Raw genomic sequence first — 17,603 nt, 5'->3', positions numbered from 1 at the left:
ATTTTTGGAAGTTGTGAACTCTTCACCACTGCCTCATCAATAATTTATATCTCTATCTCCTTGTGATGTTGTGGTATTCTTGACTGAACTTTGGAATGTTATAGGATTGGTGGTCCAGGTTTTGGACCACCAAACACTAGAGACTAACCTGTTAACTTGGTCTTGATGGAATGTGATCTGCAAGTATTTTTTGCTTGTATTCTGCTAAGGTAGTCTTACAATGCTCTTGCTTGGAAGCAGCCTTTTGTTTGGGAGTTCTTCTCATAGTTCTTTAATTCCTTTCTCATCCTAATTGTGAAACAAGGTGGATAGGATGGCCCATCATTAGCTAATCATGAAAAAATAGAAAAAGGGTAATATGCATTAGACCTTGTGGAACAAATTTAAAGCTACAATATTTTAAAGGAGTCCACTAGGTGAAGGGCTCTGTTAGACCAACTACCTGAACCATGCTTCTTGAGTGCTGCAATCCCTATGAAAGATTGGCAAGGCTTGAAAGCCTAGGGGACCAAACACCACTATCGACACTCCAATCTCTTAAGTCAAGACCCATGTTAGTAATATATTTTTCTCCTTTTTTCCAGATAAAAGATTATGAATGATGATGACGATGATATAGACCAAGAAAAATTTTAGAAAATTTATATAAGGCCATTATCTTCTAAGCTTTGATCAATGTTAACTTCAATGTTTTTTTTCCTCAAAATTGAATGTAATCCATGACTATGTGCTCCTCTTTTTTGCTTTATAATGGAGGCATAAATGATATGCTTGAGTATATAAATCCCCAACTATGAGCTTTCTAGGATTGCCAATCACAAGCAATAGAGTTTTAAGGATGGGTCTGATTTGGATCAGTCCTATGGATCTTCAATTACAAAATTCAATCATATTGCAATAACAAGAATATCAATGAACAAAATTTAAACAAATCATCATTGGAATTGGGCTCGTTGAAATGACTGTAAACATACTCTCAAAATTAGGTTACATGCTAATTTTGCTCACGATCATTATATACACTAATAATTAGTTTTGACCATTACAATTCAAACCATTTCATTCAAAGAAAAAGATAATTTTAGTCATTGTTGAGGCTATGGTAGCACTCTCTGCATCACATAATCTAATATATTCCAGGAAGAGTAATGAATCCTGTATAATACCTGGGAACAAAGTAGGTTATATCTCCTACCTATCAGTCGCCAACTTGATACATACGGGAACAACCCACCAACACATCAAAGATAAGTTTTATATGCATTTTGAGCATGGCACCGGTAGCTCTAATAGCGAAGAAAAGATCCGAACGGGTCTTGCAAGAAAGACGGATTTCATATTGAGCTCCAAATATACGCTATTGGGATGGAATGGCTCAACCGACGTTCCCAATTTTAAGAAGGTTCAACTCAACTTAAAATAATGGTCAATTTAAGGCAGCAATCATAATGGCAGTCTGGAATTTTGTTCAAGACTTGACTTCCATATCAACTTCACCTTGGACTCTTTTCAACCTCAATTATGATCCTTGTTATCCTTTTAGAGAAATCATAATCTTTTTTGATCATTGCACAGGAGACCCCAATATCATATTCATATGTGATCTTACACTCAAATCGGATTTATTAATTATTTCAACCTATAGCTGATACTTTGTTCCTCCCTCTTTCTCTCAATCTAATATTCTCAATATAAACTTTTGACAATGACTTTGTGCACTCCCTTAGTCAATTTTAGCTTTGATAATTAACTTCTAAATTCCAGCTCCAAATATATGACTCTAATGCAAACTTAATCACTATTAAACTCTAAACCAAAAAAAAATAAATTAGAATCTATCTGTCAATATTGATCGCAAAAAAAAAATGATATCATTCACCACTAATCTTGTTTCTATTTAAGATTCTTGGAGGGCCTTTAATGTCTAACACAAGATTGAGAAAATAGTGGAATCTTCTAGTTGTCAGTATCTGTTGGTGCCTTTGGTTGGAATGAAACAGCAGGTTGTTTGGATATTGTTTCAACATGAGGGATCATTAGTCAATCATATTTTGTTTTTGCTGGGTAGATGGATTAGAGAAAAAGAATATAAGAAACTTTGATCCTTACTTCTGCTGCTTAACCTGTTAATTTGTATTGCTGATGAGCTACTATGCTCTTTTCTTTCACTTTAACTGAAAGTGAGTCCAGCTTTGCTCATATTTTCTTCTCAAAAACTCGATTTTATCCACATGATCCAAGTCCTCAGTTGAACTTTGATCTCAATTATCTCAGCTATAATTCCCATCATTCTAAGCTCAATTTATAAGATATAAAATCTAATCCAGAATATACTTCTTTGTCCTATATCATCACATTAAGTATTTTAACATTGATTTTAATTGTAACTTCAGTCTAAAGGTAATAATTAGGTTTTTAACTAGAATCATTAGATGTGTGTACCAAAAAGCTCAAATCGTGCACCATTTTTGTGGATCCCAAAATAATAAGTCCCCCCCCTCTCTCTCTCACTCTAATATGTGAAATTAATCATGTGTAATTTTAAAATGATTTTCTAGGATAAATAACTTTGAAAAAGTATGGATTTATTAATGACATAAATCAAAATTTAATGAGATTGAATGTCAATAATTCCAAACAAGTGTCGTTGAGGCAACCAAGGAATATATATGACAACATTTGATGTGCATTTAGATTCATGCAAACCTCCATAACAAATGCGATTGATCAACCATTGCTCAAGATATTCCTCACCACTAAACATTTTCTGATGTATAAAGTTTAAGAAATGACAAGTTTACTCTTATATACTCTTGCTAACTGAAAAATAGCGATACTCCCATTTTTGTAAACTCCCAATTCCACATTCTTCTATTTATGTGTCTGCATGTTTTCTAAGATTCATTTAAGATGTTGAATTTTAATCATGACTTAGAAGTTGCAATTTTGACAAGTGTATTAGTTCATAACCAAAAAGTAATTTGATATAGAAATTGAAGGCAATAAGTAAAAGAGTTGAATCATTCTCATTTTGACATCATCCTTTACTGATTGTGATATTTACAAATATTTTTAAAAAGTTTCTTTTAACCCTGAATTTTAGAACCCCAAAACACAAACTAGATTGCATTTATTCAAGCCCACTGTCCAAGGAAGGAGAAGTGCATTTAACAAATGCATAATTTTAACCCTGGATTTACCTACAAGATATGGACTTGAGCCATAACCAAATACTAGCCTTGCACAAAAAGCAAGAGAGATCTTGTTATATCTATAGAATAGTCACTTTGGTCAATTTATTCATCAAAACCTCATTTTTGGAAGCCAAATCTTTAGGAAGTTACATGAAGATTTCCATCTATAGATATGAATGAGCCAAGTAAGAAAATACGCAGTAGAGAACATCTACAATTGACTTCTAGTAGGCCCCATATTTGAAACACTAAAACCAATAAGCATGAGAATGGACCAGCATACAAGACTCGCAGCCAACCTCACCAATTGGAATCAAAGCCCAATTTGTTAAGAAAAAACTAATATCCTTGTTCATAGTCTTATTCTTCGATGTAGCCTATTCTTGAGGATCACATTATTTGATATGGATGTGAGATAGGTAAAAAGGCATTGTTATTCAGCATGTTGAAAAGACCTAATTTGATGACACTACTCAAACAATATTGAACAAGCGTTGATAGAGTTTAGGAACGGAGTTCGATCCAATGCTCCTCGAAAAATTTAATGGCTCAAAACAGTGTAGACCCTCGATTTAATGTTTAAGATTTGTGATAGCACTATACCACATATCTCGAAGCATGACCAAGTGCCCAAATTGCAATGGAAATGGTATAATTGGTGTTGGATCCAACAGGCATCATAGATCCAAATCATAAGCACATGTAGTCCGAACCCTAGTTTTATATGAAAGCTCAAATTGGCTAATCAAAACCCTAACCCTAGTCCAAACATGCTAATCAAAACCCTGACTCGTCAAAGTGAACACTAAACCTTGATCCTAAGGCCAATAAGGGGTCAATGGGCCATGGAAGGGTAGCGAACAGTCAAGGGAGGACTAGGGTTTCTGCCCTCTTAGCCAAGGAACCATACATACATACATACATACATACATACATACATACATACATATATATATATATATATATATATATATATTATATATAATAAAATAATATATCCGGCGGTGAAGGAGGAGCCGTGGTGCTATTTGAATCACCGCTTTTCGATGCCGGAAACCCTCTTCGTTTGGATTCCTTCCCTGGCGGCGCTCGTCCTCCTCCTACTTTCTCTCTCCTAGGGTTTCTCTCCCGCGACTCCACCCCACTCTCTCTCCTCCCTCCCACGGCTCCTGGGTTTTATCTTCCTCACCTCTCTCTCTATCTCTATCTCTCTTTCTCCTCTCTCCTAGGATTTCGCGCTCGGATCCCATCGGAACCTCCCCCAACACGCGTGCCTCCTCGAGATCTCACCATGGCAGCCGTCGCTCCCACTGCTGACCGTATCCTTTTCGTTTACTTGATTGAAGTCTGCTGGTTTTAGGGTTAGGGTTGTTGGTTTCATTTTTGATTGGTTTGATTCCCCGGTTTCCTTGGAATCACTTGTTTTTCGATTTCTGATGCGTTGGAGCTGAGTTTTTTCGTTCCGTTTTTTCCTTGTGATGTGTTGATTTTGAGGGTTTTGTTAGGGTTTATCGTACATCGAAGACCTTTTATGAATGTTTGGGTCTTTTGGGTTGCTGTTCTCTTTGTGATTTTGGTTTTCCCTTTTGTTGGTTGGGCCTTTGGAATGATTCTGATGAGATTTTAGACTTCTGAGTTCTGTTTCTTTACTTTTGCCTTCCCTAATTCTGTTCCATATGCAATTTGGATTATATTCTTTTAAGATAGTTCTTCAAACAGATATGAATAAATTCATTAATTTTTTTTTGTTTTTCTGCTGATTTGATGCTCGTGTTGATCTGTTTTGGTTATCAATTTTTGCAGAAATGGCTTATTGAATTGAAATTCGTAGGTAGGGTTGTTAAGATGGTACTTTTGATGGTTAAATCAATCGATCAAAATGAGTTTTTATGGTCTTTTATCTTTTTTCTGTTATCTATAAATTTTATTAAGATTCTTAATGCTTCCTTTTTAGTTGTGATATAATGTTTATCTATTTTTTTTAGTTGTTGTCCAGAATAGAATTTTTTTTTTTTGGTATAGTTAGTTTTTTCTCCTTAATTCGTTCGTCCCAGAAGCTGCAGATTTGCTGCAAAAGTTGTCGATGGATTCTCAGGTCAAGACTGATGATGCTGTGGAGGCTACCAAGAAGGTAGTTTTTTCCCCTTGACCAGTTCTCTTGTAGATTGCACAGCTTTTATGGGAGAGATGGGCTGGTGTTAATTATTTTCCTGGATTTGGGTTAATAGCCTTCTGCTATTCAATTTGGGTCTGCCAATGGTGAAGTCCCAAACATGCTGATTCCATCAGAGCGGTCATTAACACCTCTACTTCCAGACTTCATGGATCCGAGCATGTGTTATTTACCCAATGGATACCCTTACTATTATGGAGGTAATGAATTGCTTGCAAATCCCTCTGCCTTATGGCTTTTTCTCTGGTCGTCAATTGTTATTGTTAGTCTTTAGTGGATTAGTATGATTTTTTTTTGTTGTTATATGAGGTGGATAATGAAGCTTTTATCCCCTTAGTTGGTAACTGTGGTATTATCTTCTGTTTTTTTTATTTTTTTTGGTGTGTGTGTGTGTGTGTGAGGAGGGGGGGGGGGGGGGGGGGGTTATTTAAGATGTTTGTTTTACATCTTAACTTACTTTGAGTGCTGTTGGAATTATCTTTTTCCTTTTATTATTACGAGATGTCTTATTTCAGTTTCGATTTTTCAGGTTTCGATGGTTCTGTCAATGAGTGGGGGGATGATTACTCTAGATATTTAAACCATGATGGAGTGGAGATGCCTCCTGTAAGTTACCTCACCTGCTGGATTAATATTTGACTTTGAACTAGTGTGGATAAAAAAAGTTGGAGTTCTCTGATATAATTGAATTAAGTTGTTTGAGATCACCAAACATGAGATTTAAATGAATGATCATCTAGGTGAGAATTGCTGGAATGATGTGGTTTTTATTTTGTTGCTTTTCTATATATTGTCCAATGTGGATGTCTTTTACACGTTGCTTCATTTTATGTACTATTGTGCTCAAGGAGATACAGTGCTTTTATTGCATGTCTCATGTTCAGTGTAACTTGATATTTCTTGTAGATCAAAATACTATACAAGCAGAAGTATTTAAATAAAAAGGTATTCTTTGTGTATTTATGATAGGATTAACTTAATGTCTTTTTGGTTCTTGGCAGGGGTTCTATGGAGATATGTATCACCATGGATATGGGTATGCTCCTTATGGTGCATATCCATCTCCTGGTTCCCCAGTTCCTACCATTGGGCATGATGGCCAACCGTATGGTCCTCAGCATTATCAGTACCCAACTCCATTTTTCCAACCACCAACTCCTACCAGTGCACCACATACGGCAAACCAACCCCCTACTCAAAACGGGGTTTCGACTTCGGTCGCTGCTGATCAGGCATCCATCCCAGTGGATAGAAGTAAGGCCAACTCGAATGGAATTGCCAATGGGAATGCAAATGGAAATAGTGGGTCAGCACCTCAAAGGCTAACCAACCAAAATCAGTCACTAACTTCGAATGGTTCCCATGGTAGAGGAGCTTTGCCAGGGGGACTGACTTCTGCTGGTTACAAGGATCCAAGACTCAGTTTTGATGTAATGCGGTCCCCGGTACCCTGGTTTGAGGGACCTGTTTTCTCGAATGGGCAACACAGACCAGCTACAACAAGCTCCATGTTGTCTACAGTATCACATAATGGTACAACTCCTTCGGCAAGAAATCAGAATCGCAGTCCTCTTCCTCATGTTATGGTATGTTATATGGCAGTGCCTATCATGCATTATTTGCAAGCTGCCAGCTTGAGTTAGCAACTGTTCTGTGGCCAACTCCATTTAACTAATTAGGCCTTTTGACTTCAGAGCACCAAGTATTTCAGGTGAGAGTCACTGGTCCTAATGTTTGCCACAGAGCAAAAGCTATCATATGAGGCAGCAAGAAGACGTTGATCTAATTTCTAAATTCATTTTCATTTTACCTTGCAATTGCTTGAATGGTATGTTCTTATGAATTCTGCTTGATATTGCAAAAGGTTTATTTTGGTTGTATTGTTATTTTATGTGCCACTTCTAGCCTATTGATTATCATTCTTTATTATCCCTAGGGTATGCATGCCCCAAGACCGACATCTGGGATGGGACCAGCAGCTCCTGGTTTCGTGAATAGCATGTACACAAACAACCGATTGTATGGCCAGAATGCACTCAGAACTGGTGTTGGCTTTGAATCAAATAGTTATGATTCTAGGATGAACGGGCGCTGGGGATTGGTTGTGGACAGCAAGTACAAACCTCGGGGCCGAGGCAATGGATATTATGGTTATGGCAATGAGAACCAAGACGGTTTTAGTGAGCTGAACAGAGGGCCTAGGGCAGGGCACTTGAAAAACCAAAAGATTTTTGGACCTACTGTTACAATTGCTGCGAGGGGGCAGAACCTCTCTTCAATTGGGAATGATGATTCTAGTGTAATACCAGATAAGGAACAATACAACCGTGCTGACTTCCCTGAGAAATACACCGATGGAAAGTTCTTCATCATTAAATCATATAGCGAGGATGATATTCATAAGAGCATCAAATACAATGTCTGGGCCAGCACCCCCAATGGAAACAAGAAGCTGGAGGCTGGATACCAGGAAGCTCAGCAGAAAGCTAGTGGATGCCCTGTCTTCTTGTTTTTCTCAGTAAGTATCATGTCATTCTTCAGGGAGTAGTTTGTTTTCTATTTTCGCTCTTGATTTAGTCATCCAGATTTTTACCCAAATTTTCAGGTCAACACAAGCGGGCAATTTGTTGGTGTTGCGGAAATGGTGGGCCCGGTTGATTTTAACAAGACCGTGGAGTACTGGCAGCAAGACAAGTGGAATGGTTGCTTCCATGTCAAGTGGCATATTGTCAAGGATGTACCTAACAGTGTTCTCAAGCACATCACATTAGAGAACAATGATAACAAGCCAGTGACAAACAGTCGAGACACTCAGGAGGTTAGCGTCTTTCTGAATCGTTATGGTATGTCATCATTACATTGAAAGCTTTTACTTACTGTCTCTTGCTTTTTGTGCTGCAGGTAAAACTGGAGCAGGGTCTTCAAATGCTCAAGATTTTTAAGGAGCATGCGAGCAAGACATCCATTTTGGATGATTTCATGTTCTATGAGAACCGCCAGAAATTGATGCAAGAGAAAAAGGCCAAGCAACAGCTTCAGAAACAGGTATCCTGTGCTCTTCTATCGTTCCCTGTTGGCATCAGTTTATTATAGAAACAGTATCCATTTGGGCTATATCAAGCATGCCAGTTTCAGAGACATTGTTTCAGTGTCTTCATTTGCTCATTTTGTAGCTTGGTAGATGTATTATTTGCTACAACTCTTCCATTATGCCTTTCATCGGGCTTATTCATTCTTCTCTCTTTTTGGCTTTCAGGCCTGGGATGGAAAAACTTCTGATGCGGTTGCTGGGGAGAAAGAGAACGATGCTGCTAATGGGAAGCCCAGATTGCAGAAACCTTTGGAATCTGTTACAATTTTGAGCAAGGATGTGCAGCAGGGTGGCCGTGAGGAGCGGAAGCCATCCGAGAAAAATGGTGTCGCTGCGGCAGCTGGTGATGCCTTGAAGATGGCTAAACCAGCAACAGAGAAGCGAGCTATTGCGAATGGTGCTGCCAGTGGATGTTAGGTTAGCCATTGGAACTTTCTAGAAGTGGTTTTGGAAGACCTTTTTTGTTGGCTCAAATAAATGTCGCTATAGCTGGGAATCCGAAACACAGATTTTAAGGCTGCAGAAGATTACATTTGGGGTGCTGAGATCTTGGGCTGTGAAAGCCTTCATAGCGTTTGGCGTGTGATCGGGCATGTTTTCTCAATGCCTTTAATGCTGAGTTGAGTTGCTGGTTTCTCATCTGGACTGTTGTTAGGTTTAGGAATATGGGGTTTTATAGTGTTGAGTAGAGTGTACTGACAAGTTTCTTGTTGCCAATTTTAGTTTTGGGGTTTGGATTAGATTGTTTTCTACTTCAAATTGTCGTTCCTTTTATGAAACCGTTGCTTCTCCTGTAAATCTTTCTTTGTATCTCTAAGAATAAGAAGCTTGTTAAAAGTATTGCAATAGAGGAGTTGAAGAGAGCTGTGAGTATGCTTTGCATCTGCCAATTCCATGACTCCAATTTAAATACGTGCATCGAACAAGACACTTGACGAGTTGGTTTCAGAAGAAACTATCTGCCATCGAGAATAGCCCAGAGGTATGAGATCACAAATTTGGCTGCGGATTTATAGTTACTTATGGAATTAGTTTTTTGGACTAACCAAAAAAAGACTCCCCTTGTTTCGAATTTCATATTGTATGACGATGTAATTTAGATGGAGCAAGTTATGCTCTATGGAGCAGTGAGCTAGAGAGAGCTCCTAGTTAATATGGCTTGATGCATCAGTAGAAAAACTCTTTATAAATTGGTACCAGCAGAAACCATCTGCAAGTAGGCTGCATGCTGAACTTTTGGAGGCATCAGATCTCAAATTTGGTTCTGAATTCATAACATATTGTATGTACGTATCTCTTAATCTATAGTGCCGGGAGTTGTACGTGGCTGAGTAAAAGTTGTTAGATGAACAGGCCTCTAGCCCATGTTTAACAGAGCCTAGGACATTTTACAGGGTGTAGATAAGACAAGTCAAGTGTGTGAGTTATGTTGGGCTGCCATTTCTAAGTTCAGTGGGTTGAGGTGGTAACTGGTGATTAATCATTCCTATGGCACATGCAAAGGAGTGCTTTAACTCTCTCAATGTTACTTTAGAAATGACGGAATGTGATTTCACTAATTGCTGCTTGACAATTAAACAACCAGGACTTCGTAGCAGTTGGAAGCTTTTATTACACAGTGATTCAGTTTTGTCAGAAATAGTTGGAAGGAAAAAATTGGTAAATTATAATGTTCTTATAATTAGAATTGCAAATATAGAAATGATGGGATTCTATGAACAGTGAAGTTATCGATGATGGCATTTGTTATTTTTTCTAAAAGCATGGCATTTTGTGAGGAGCATTGGTGAATCTGATCGGAAATGGTGGGAAAGAACGCTTGGTTGCATTGAGGAACATCATTCAGATGATATCATTCATATGATATTAATTGCTAGGCCATGTAGCCCAACTGCTGGTGTAACATCAGAACTCGTAAATCTATCCATCTAGTGGATTGCTGTTGGTTGGGGTAAGAGTGTTCATGGAAGTATATGGGGTCTGGAGTGGCTGTTTAAATGTAGAGCCTTATGGAGCCCAAGGGCAAAAATAGGTTTTCTTTGCATACCTCAACATCAACTTACTAAGTTGAACCTCGGGCTTTGCCCTCTAAAAAGCAAACACAATGAACTGTTACATTCTTGAAATTAGTTTTCTTTAATTATTCATTTAGTGTTCACTAATTGAATGATGACTAGGTCTATTATCTGCAAATTATATGAACATATCATACACTAAATATTTGTAGTAATAACCTGGTCTGATCGTTGATCCAAAAGTTGGACCACTGCATAGAGACCTAAACCCTTGATTTTGTCGATCTTTGATCTGATTTTTATAACTATCAAGTAATGCATATATTTTATTTAAATTACAGAACTCTGCCAAAAGTTTTTTTCTCTCCCTTTTTTGGATAAAGGAGAGAGAACTTTATCAGAAGTTACAGATAAGCTATCACTATTAGTTATAGTACATCGAATATTTTTTTTTCCCTCAACAATAGATTAACATAATGAAAAGCAAATTACCACCTTATCACAATGCAAAAGAGTGCTAGCAAGTCATCACTATTAGTTATAGCACACAAAATAATGTTTCTCAAATTTATAGTAACACAGCAAAAAATAAACTTCCATATTATCACAATGCCATTAGAGTGCTTGCAAGCCATTTGCTCCACAATCCATTGAACTTTCTACTTTCTTCTCACAGTCCCTCTCCATATGTACAAGCCGAAACCACCGCCTGTGCCTCCACAATCAATTCCAAGAACCACACTGGGAACATTTGGAGAGGACAAATGAATTCATGCTAACTATAAAAATTCATACTAACTATAAAAGTACCACGGAATTACCTCAAACTAATGTACCAACAAAATAAAACCAATTCAAACTTCTAGACTGCCAGAAACTTCTAGTTATACACCAATAGCAATAAATGCAGCACCATTTATAGATAGTTCATTCTTGGTCTCCTAGATTGCCACACTCATGGTGTCATATGCTAATAGTCCCACCAAACTTATCAATTTACCTTCTAGCCTGTGCTCCTGATTGGATTACCTTGATCTAGTACAGCCAGAGGAAGAGAAATTCAGCATTAAATAACAAAATAAACATAAAGGTACACAGAATGGTAATTTACAGAGTATTTATAAACTATTTATGCTCTATCACTTTCAAGCATACAGAGGACGTAATAATCAATATGCCGCTATTCATTCCAATACATAAAGCACTGCGTGCACATAAGAAGCTGAGGGATGATGAAAAGTACTCCACAGACCGCAGAATGTAGGGAGCATGAAACCATCAGGCATTGGATGTACTCAGCAACACCGCTGCAACAGAGTGGACGCACTTGGATGTGCTGGGACGACCGAAACATAGCCATGGTCTTTAAACGTGGTGTCCAGGGCAGGGCTTGGAGATTTGCTGAAGATTTTTGATCCCCCTGAGGGGGACAGTGACATTGGAGAACAGAGGATTTGATGTTCTCCAGAGGAGTCGAAGATCTTAACAATGAGGCAAAAGCAGTCATCTGAAAATGCTGCAGCAGTAAAAACCAGCGAGCCGGAGAGCTGATACTCCTGGAATCCATCCTTGGCCTGCATCGAGCAAACTGCTGCCCCAATTTCTCGCTGTCCACCACCGAACCATGTGTCAGAGCCTAGCAGAAGAAACATAATAAAGAAAAGGTACAGATGGACAGAAAAGGAAAAGAAGACGCACCAACAGAGGTAACATTTCACGGGATGGTGCTATTGCCACATCAGCCATGGCCCGTGCAGCTCGTTAATCTTAACTTTCTGATTAATGAAGTAATAGATCTTTGGCTATTTTCTTCTCTGTCTTCTTCCGTTGCTTTGGCTGGCGAGATGTCGATCCATGGGATGTGAGCGATCTTGGGCCAGTCCTCGCCTCTCTCCCTCTCGCATCGCCTCGCCAGCAGCTGGGGGCAGTCCGAGATCAGCAGGTTCTGAAGCGCTGTGAGGCTCCCTAGCCACTCCGGCAGAGCGGTCAAATTCTTGGTGGAATATAATTCCAACAGTTGGATGGTCATGAAGAAGGTGGGAGGCTGCTGTTGCTTATCCCTTTCTTCCCCCGATATGGACTTTAGGTTCCTGCACAACAATTCAAACACTTGGAGGGAGGGCATGCGCAGCTGCAAAATGCCCTCGGGCAAACACATCAGCTTATCGTCACTGATTATCAACCAAGTAAGAGCAGTGAGATTCTGCATCCAATCCCACCGGAACGGCGATGATAGTGCTTCACAGTTATGAATAGTGAGACTTTTCAGTCTGCACAACCCTCCTCTGCTCACTGCTAATAATAGCCGATCACCCTCGATACTAACATTCACGACTGACGGTGGGACACGTGGTGCTACCCTCAATTTGGGGCATCCGACTAGATTAAACTCTTCAAGGCAAGGGAATGCCATCACCAACGATTTTCCTGCTGCCGTTCCCTCTGCAGACCATTCCTCCAAATTACGCATCTCGTTCATATAGAGGTCTCGTAACGAGGGAAATATACCTCCATCCCCATAAAAATCCACTCCGATTCTCCTTACAGCAGGCATTCGTTCTATATCGAGTCTTTCAAGAAGAGGCAGGTGACCAAGCGCTGGAAGATACTCACATCTCTGGAGATCTTTCAGCTTGATCCTAACTAGATTGTGGATTGGTGAAGATGCCATCCAAGTTGGGAACTTCATACCTGGATACCTATAAATAACTAGCTTCTTCAGATTAGAGTGAGGCTGGAGACTCTCAAATACTTCCTCCACCTCTGACATGGGGGATGCTGCCGATTCCATATATGAGTGATTGTTCCACATCAGACCCAATGATTGCAGGTTTGTCTTCGATGCCAGGTCTGCTTTCGTGGCTTCCAATGGATCCTGCACATTGTCAAGGTTCGTGATTTTTAGGTAACCACTGATCAAATTTAGGTGCTCCAACTCAGAAATAGTACGTCCACGCTCTTTGCCCGCGATAAACATGTGCATTGTTTGGAGGTTAGTCAACCGGCCCAACCAACGGGGCATGCAAATCAATCTGCTACATCCATGGATGTCTAGGTTTCTGAGGCTGCTCATATTACTCATTCCCTCGGGCAAACTTTTTAGTGCATCACAATAATCGAGGTTCAAAGTCCGCAAGTTGTGAAGGCCGGTAATCGAGCCAGGTAAAGCTTCAATAGAAGTCCCCGACAAATCAAGGAGCTTAAGATGTTTTAACTTGCTGATTGTGCAGGGCAACTCTTTGATGCCAGCTCGAGATAGATCTAATGCACGGAGATGAGTAAGGGATGACATCGCATAGATGGTAAATTCTTGATGAATATCAAACCTCATCCTATTCAATGAAATAAGTGATCTCAGTTTGTTTGCTTCAAAATCAGCCTTTAAAGTCGTCGACGACATGTTATACTCACAAAGAAATGATGAATACCGACATCCATGTGGAATTCTTGTCTTCATGCCCACCTTCGTGATCGAGGACTCATCTCCTGCGATAGAACACGCAAGATCATGCACCAAGTCATGCATCTTGCATATAATTATGTTGTTACTGAAATCTTTTATCGCATCCTGAAAAAAGGATCTCCACAACAAGCTATTGAAGTATCGGTTGCCAACTTCCTCTTCAAGCATATCACCGTCCGATGTTTGGATGAAACCTTCGGCAATCCACAGCCGAATCAGTTTCTCCCTTTCAATTCTATAATCTTTTGGAAATATCGAACAATAAGCAAAACACTGCTTTAAATCAGAAGGCAAATGATCATAACTCAACTGTAGTGCTGGTAATATACTATTCTCGTTTACAGGCAATCTCCATAGTTCGCTATCTCTGACTTGCAACCACTCCTTCTCCCCTCTTCTAGAGCTCATTAGACTTCCGAGAGCCTTTGCAGCCAAGGGCAAGCCCCCACATTTTTCAACGATCTCCTTTCCAATTTCAACCAACCTTGGAGTCTCTTCTTCTCTTCCTGGCCCAAATGCTCTCTGCTTGAACAGAGTCCAGCAGTCAGCGGATGTCAAGCCTTGCAAATTATGCGGAGCCACCGTTCCCATGATCCTGGCAACCACATGGCTTCGTGTTGTAGTTATGATCTTGCTTCCTTGCCGGCCACATCTCAGTAAGGTCTTCAGTCTCTCCCACTCTGCTTCAACCTCGTTCCAGACATCGTCCAGAACAAGCAAGAATCTCCTCCCACCCAGTTTCGTCTGGAGTTCACGTTGAGCAGCTTCCAAGTTTGAGGCTTCACACCCAATAATATTTTTAATAATTGCCTTGATGCTAAAATCATCAGAAACACATACCCACGATGTAAGATCAAAGTGCTCTTTTATCCCCTGAGCATTATAAGCTAGCTGGGCAAGTGTGGTCTTCCCAACTCCGCCCAACCCAACTATTGGAAGCACCGAGACATCACTCCTATCATCTGCACCGACCAAGAAATTTACGATCTTTTCTTTGTCTTCACCTCGTCCATAAACATCGGACTCAATCACATATGAGAAGGTCTCTCGATCGAGAGTCCTTCTTGAGGTGGATCCCTCTGCCAGATGGAATTTTGACCTCTCTTCCGCGATCTCGCCCAATCTCTTATTGATCTTTTTTATCTTGTGAGCCATCTTATAGCGAAAAGCAATTTGGTTGTCAGGAGAGAAGAAGTCGCTTACCTTTCCGATCAGCTGGGTACGTCTCTCCATCCGTCGCGGCAGCGCTTCGTACCGGAACTCATCCACCACGTCGTCGGCATCGAAAGCTGCATCCTTGAGCTTCCTCAGCCAACCATTCAGAGCTTTGTCGCGGATGGATCTCCTCTCGGCATCATCGAGTACATCGCCGATCGTCGACAGCACGCTCTGCAGCCTCTCAATGTCAGAGTTGACGCTCTGCGCCAATCCCAGCTCTTCCCAAAATCTAGAACCCAGCTTCTCGATCACGACTTCCAGAACAGGAGAGGCAACTGCCATTGCTGCTGCTTCTGCCATCGCGGAACGCTTCAAGGATAGATTTGAGCAAGAGATTGTAATCGGTGAGGGCTTGGCGAGCGGAGGATGCTTGGGGGTTTCCAAGTTGACCACACCAAGCACTGATGAAGAAGAGTCTTGAGATGAGAGAGTCTTGAACCAATAATCGAGGGAGGACAGGGCCTAGATATCTTTTTGCATCAATAATGGAGGGGGACAAGGCCTAGTGGGAGCTGGGGAATCTTTTTTTTTTTTTTTTTTCTTTTCAAGAAAACAGAAACCGAGATATGGACACTTCACCAACCCCAATCAAAATTATATCGCAGTCCAAGTAATCTAATTGGCATGTTTTTCCGTCACAGATCTAATAAAATATGAAAGAACTAATTTCTGATTCAAGAGAAACCAGAATTCCACCCCCCCAAGTAACAAGTTTTATTGGTACGTGGATCAAAGGAGGGACTCTTTTAGCACATTTGTCATCGACATCCAGCTCGGAGCTTCAAATCGAGGAACATAAATTGGAATTAAAAAAGAAATAAATATAGGAACAAATTTTAATGTCAAATATTTTAAAATCTGAGAATTGGAAGCAGAATCAATCTTTAGGGAAGGGTTAGGTAACAAAGTTTATTATTTCTCATTCTAAGTGTAGCAGGTATATTAAATATTTGTGTCGCAAAAATATAATAAAAAACTTGCAAAGTTCTTTATGTGTTTGTATGTTTGTCTGCTTATTTTTTGTGATAATAGTTCAACTTTTTTCATGATGCTAAGTTTATACGTAAAAGAAAAAATTTTTCAAATTGCTTTTGTTCATGGATAGCCTAAATAGATGAAATATAGATTAAATATGTTAGGGGCGCTAATAATGGCAAGTTTATTTAATAATATAAATGAAATGCTATGTGTCTATATTTTGGGTGCACCAAGATGGTCAAGCTCTCTTTATAGGATTTTGGCAATTATGGCTAGATTGGTTAGAAACTTATTTCACTATTTGTAGAAATATTAATATTTAGAAGATAACTTTTGCCTAGTAAATAAACTAGCTTAGTAAATAAAACTTACACCACCTTACGGGATCAAGCATAAGTTTTTACATAAATAATGCATTATTTACAAACAATAACAATTATCTCAAAATAAAGTATTTTATAGTACAATATGATAAAGCAAGTCACAAAATCAATCATGCATACACAAATTATCAATATTTCATAAATATGGTTTCAAGTTTATATTGTAAATAAATTCATAAATCATTCTGTGCCATTTAGTCACATCATAGGTCAAAATATTGTTTATCAATATTTATGCTCAAGTCACTTTGTACCCAAGAAAGAATCATATTTTCTAATCAATAAAGTATTATGATTCGTACGCCAGTTTTATACTAGCTGGCAGGGGCTAGGTTCGTATGGATGCTAGCTCCAAAGTGTTGATTAATCCTTCGTTTTAGGAGTTTTCATAGCTATTTGAGAGCACATAAAAATATTTATACTTTTTCTTAAAATATACACATAAGTAGGTGGTAAAACACTAAATGGTATGATAAAATTTATATTTGATAAATGTACTATTTTCATTAACAACATTCACGGAAGCTCACTCAAAATCGCGTCTTTGTAGTTGATTCCTATCATAAGTTTGTCAACAATGGCAGTCTCATTTGGCTATATTATAAACTCATCTGAAAGGCTGCTATCCCATAAAAGGTCGAGGTATTTCTTTGGCTTGCCTTGCATAACAAACTCCACACTAGCGAAGTCTTGGCTACGAAAGACTGGCAAGTAAGTCAAGGTTGTGTTGTATGTGGCTCAAGGGAGAAATCTATCTATTCCTCATTTATTTACCAAATGCTGCTTTGCCCATAGTTTGTAAAACGCCATCAAAATTCAATTAAGACTAACAGGGTGGCCTTCAAGCATGCATGATCTTTGGACAAGGTAACGTGGTTTTAACGAAGCCGATGCATGTTAAACTACTGACTGTTGGATGTTATAGAAATGGAAGATAGCTTGTCCTCATAGCTTGTGCCTAGAGCCCACAAAATCATCACACATAGTTGTGGTCCATGAGGTCGTCAATGGAGTCCTCTTTGCATAATTAGGGAGGAAAGGGCACTTTGAAAATGGTAAAATTTTTAACTTATTATATGATGATCCAT

At 39.2% G+C, this 17,603-nt stretch overlaps 2 protein-coding genes across 2 annotated transcripts; one reads left to right on the top strand and one right to left on the bottom strand.

The window, feature by feature from the left end:
* The first annotated feature begins 4,173 nt into the window (after positions 1 to 4,173).
* Positions 4,174 to 9,304, top strand: LOC103699185 (YTH domain-containing protein ECT4-like). The gene is made up of 9 exons (XM_039129441.2): positions 4,174 to 4,513; positions 5,249 to 5,325; positions 5,423 to 5,567; positions 5,897 to 5,973; positions 6,369 to 6,953; positions 7,304 to 7,885; positions 7,973 to 8,185; positions 8,269 to 8,412; positions 8,624 to 9,304. The coding sequence occupies exons 1-9, from the start codon at positions 4,486 to 4,488 to the stop codon at positions 8,873 to 8,875; spliced, it is 2,103 nt and encodes a 700-aa protein (XP_038985369.2). The 5' UTR covers positions 4,174 to 4,485; the 3' UTR covers positions 8,876 to 9,304.
* A 2,219-nt stretch (positions 9,305 to 11,523) lies between these two features.
* On the bottom strand, positions 11,524 to 15,651 carry LOC103700768 (disease resistance protein RGA2-like). Its single transcript, XM_008782635.3, has 2 exons — positions 12,172 to 15,651; positions 11,524 to 12,080 (listed from the first exon to the last, which is right to left on the bottom strand). The coding sequence occupies exon 1, from the start codon at positions 15,452 to 15,454 to the stop codon at positions 12,212 to 12,214; it is 3,243 nt and encodes a 1,080-aa protein (XP_008780857.3). The 5' UTR covers positions 15,455 to 15,651; the 3' UTR covers positions 11,524 to 12,080; positions 12,172 to 12,211.
* Positions 15,652 to 17,603: the final 1,952 nt, after the last annotated feature.

The sequence above is a fragment of the Phoenix dactylifera genome, chromosome 5 (genome assembly GCF_051530095.1).
Source record: "Phoenix dactylifera cultivar Ajwa chromosome 5, Ajwa_hap1_PhDact_Kaust_v1.1, whole genome shotgun sequence".
NCBI lineage: Eukaryota > Viridiplantae > Streptophyta > Magnoliopsida > Arecales > Arecaceae > Phoenix > Phoenix dactylifera.
Note: the sequence above shows the minus strand (reverse complement) of the source record. Positions and strands in the feature narration are given on the sequence as shown.

Coding starts and splice junctions, on each gene's coding strand:
- LOC103699185 (XM_039129441.2), top strand. CDS start 4,486: ATGGCAGCCGTCGCTCCCACTGCTGACC. Junction 5,568..5,896: donor ATACCCTTACTATTATGGAG/GTAATGAATTGC, acceptor TCGATTTTTCAG/GTTTCGATGGTTCTGTCAAT. Junction 7,886..7,972: donor CTGTCTTCTTGTTTTTCTCA/GTAAGTATCATG, acceptor CCAAATTTTCAG/GTCAACACAAGCGGGCAATT.
- LOC103700768 (XM_008782635.3), bottom strand. CDS start 15,454: ATGGCAGAAGCAGCAGCAATGGCAGTTGCCTCTCCTGTTCTGGAAGTC.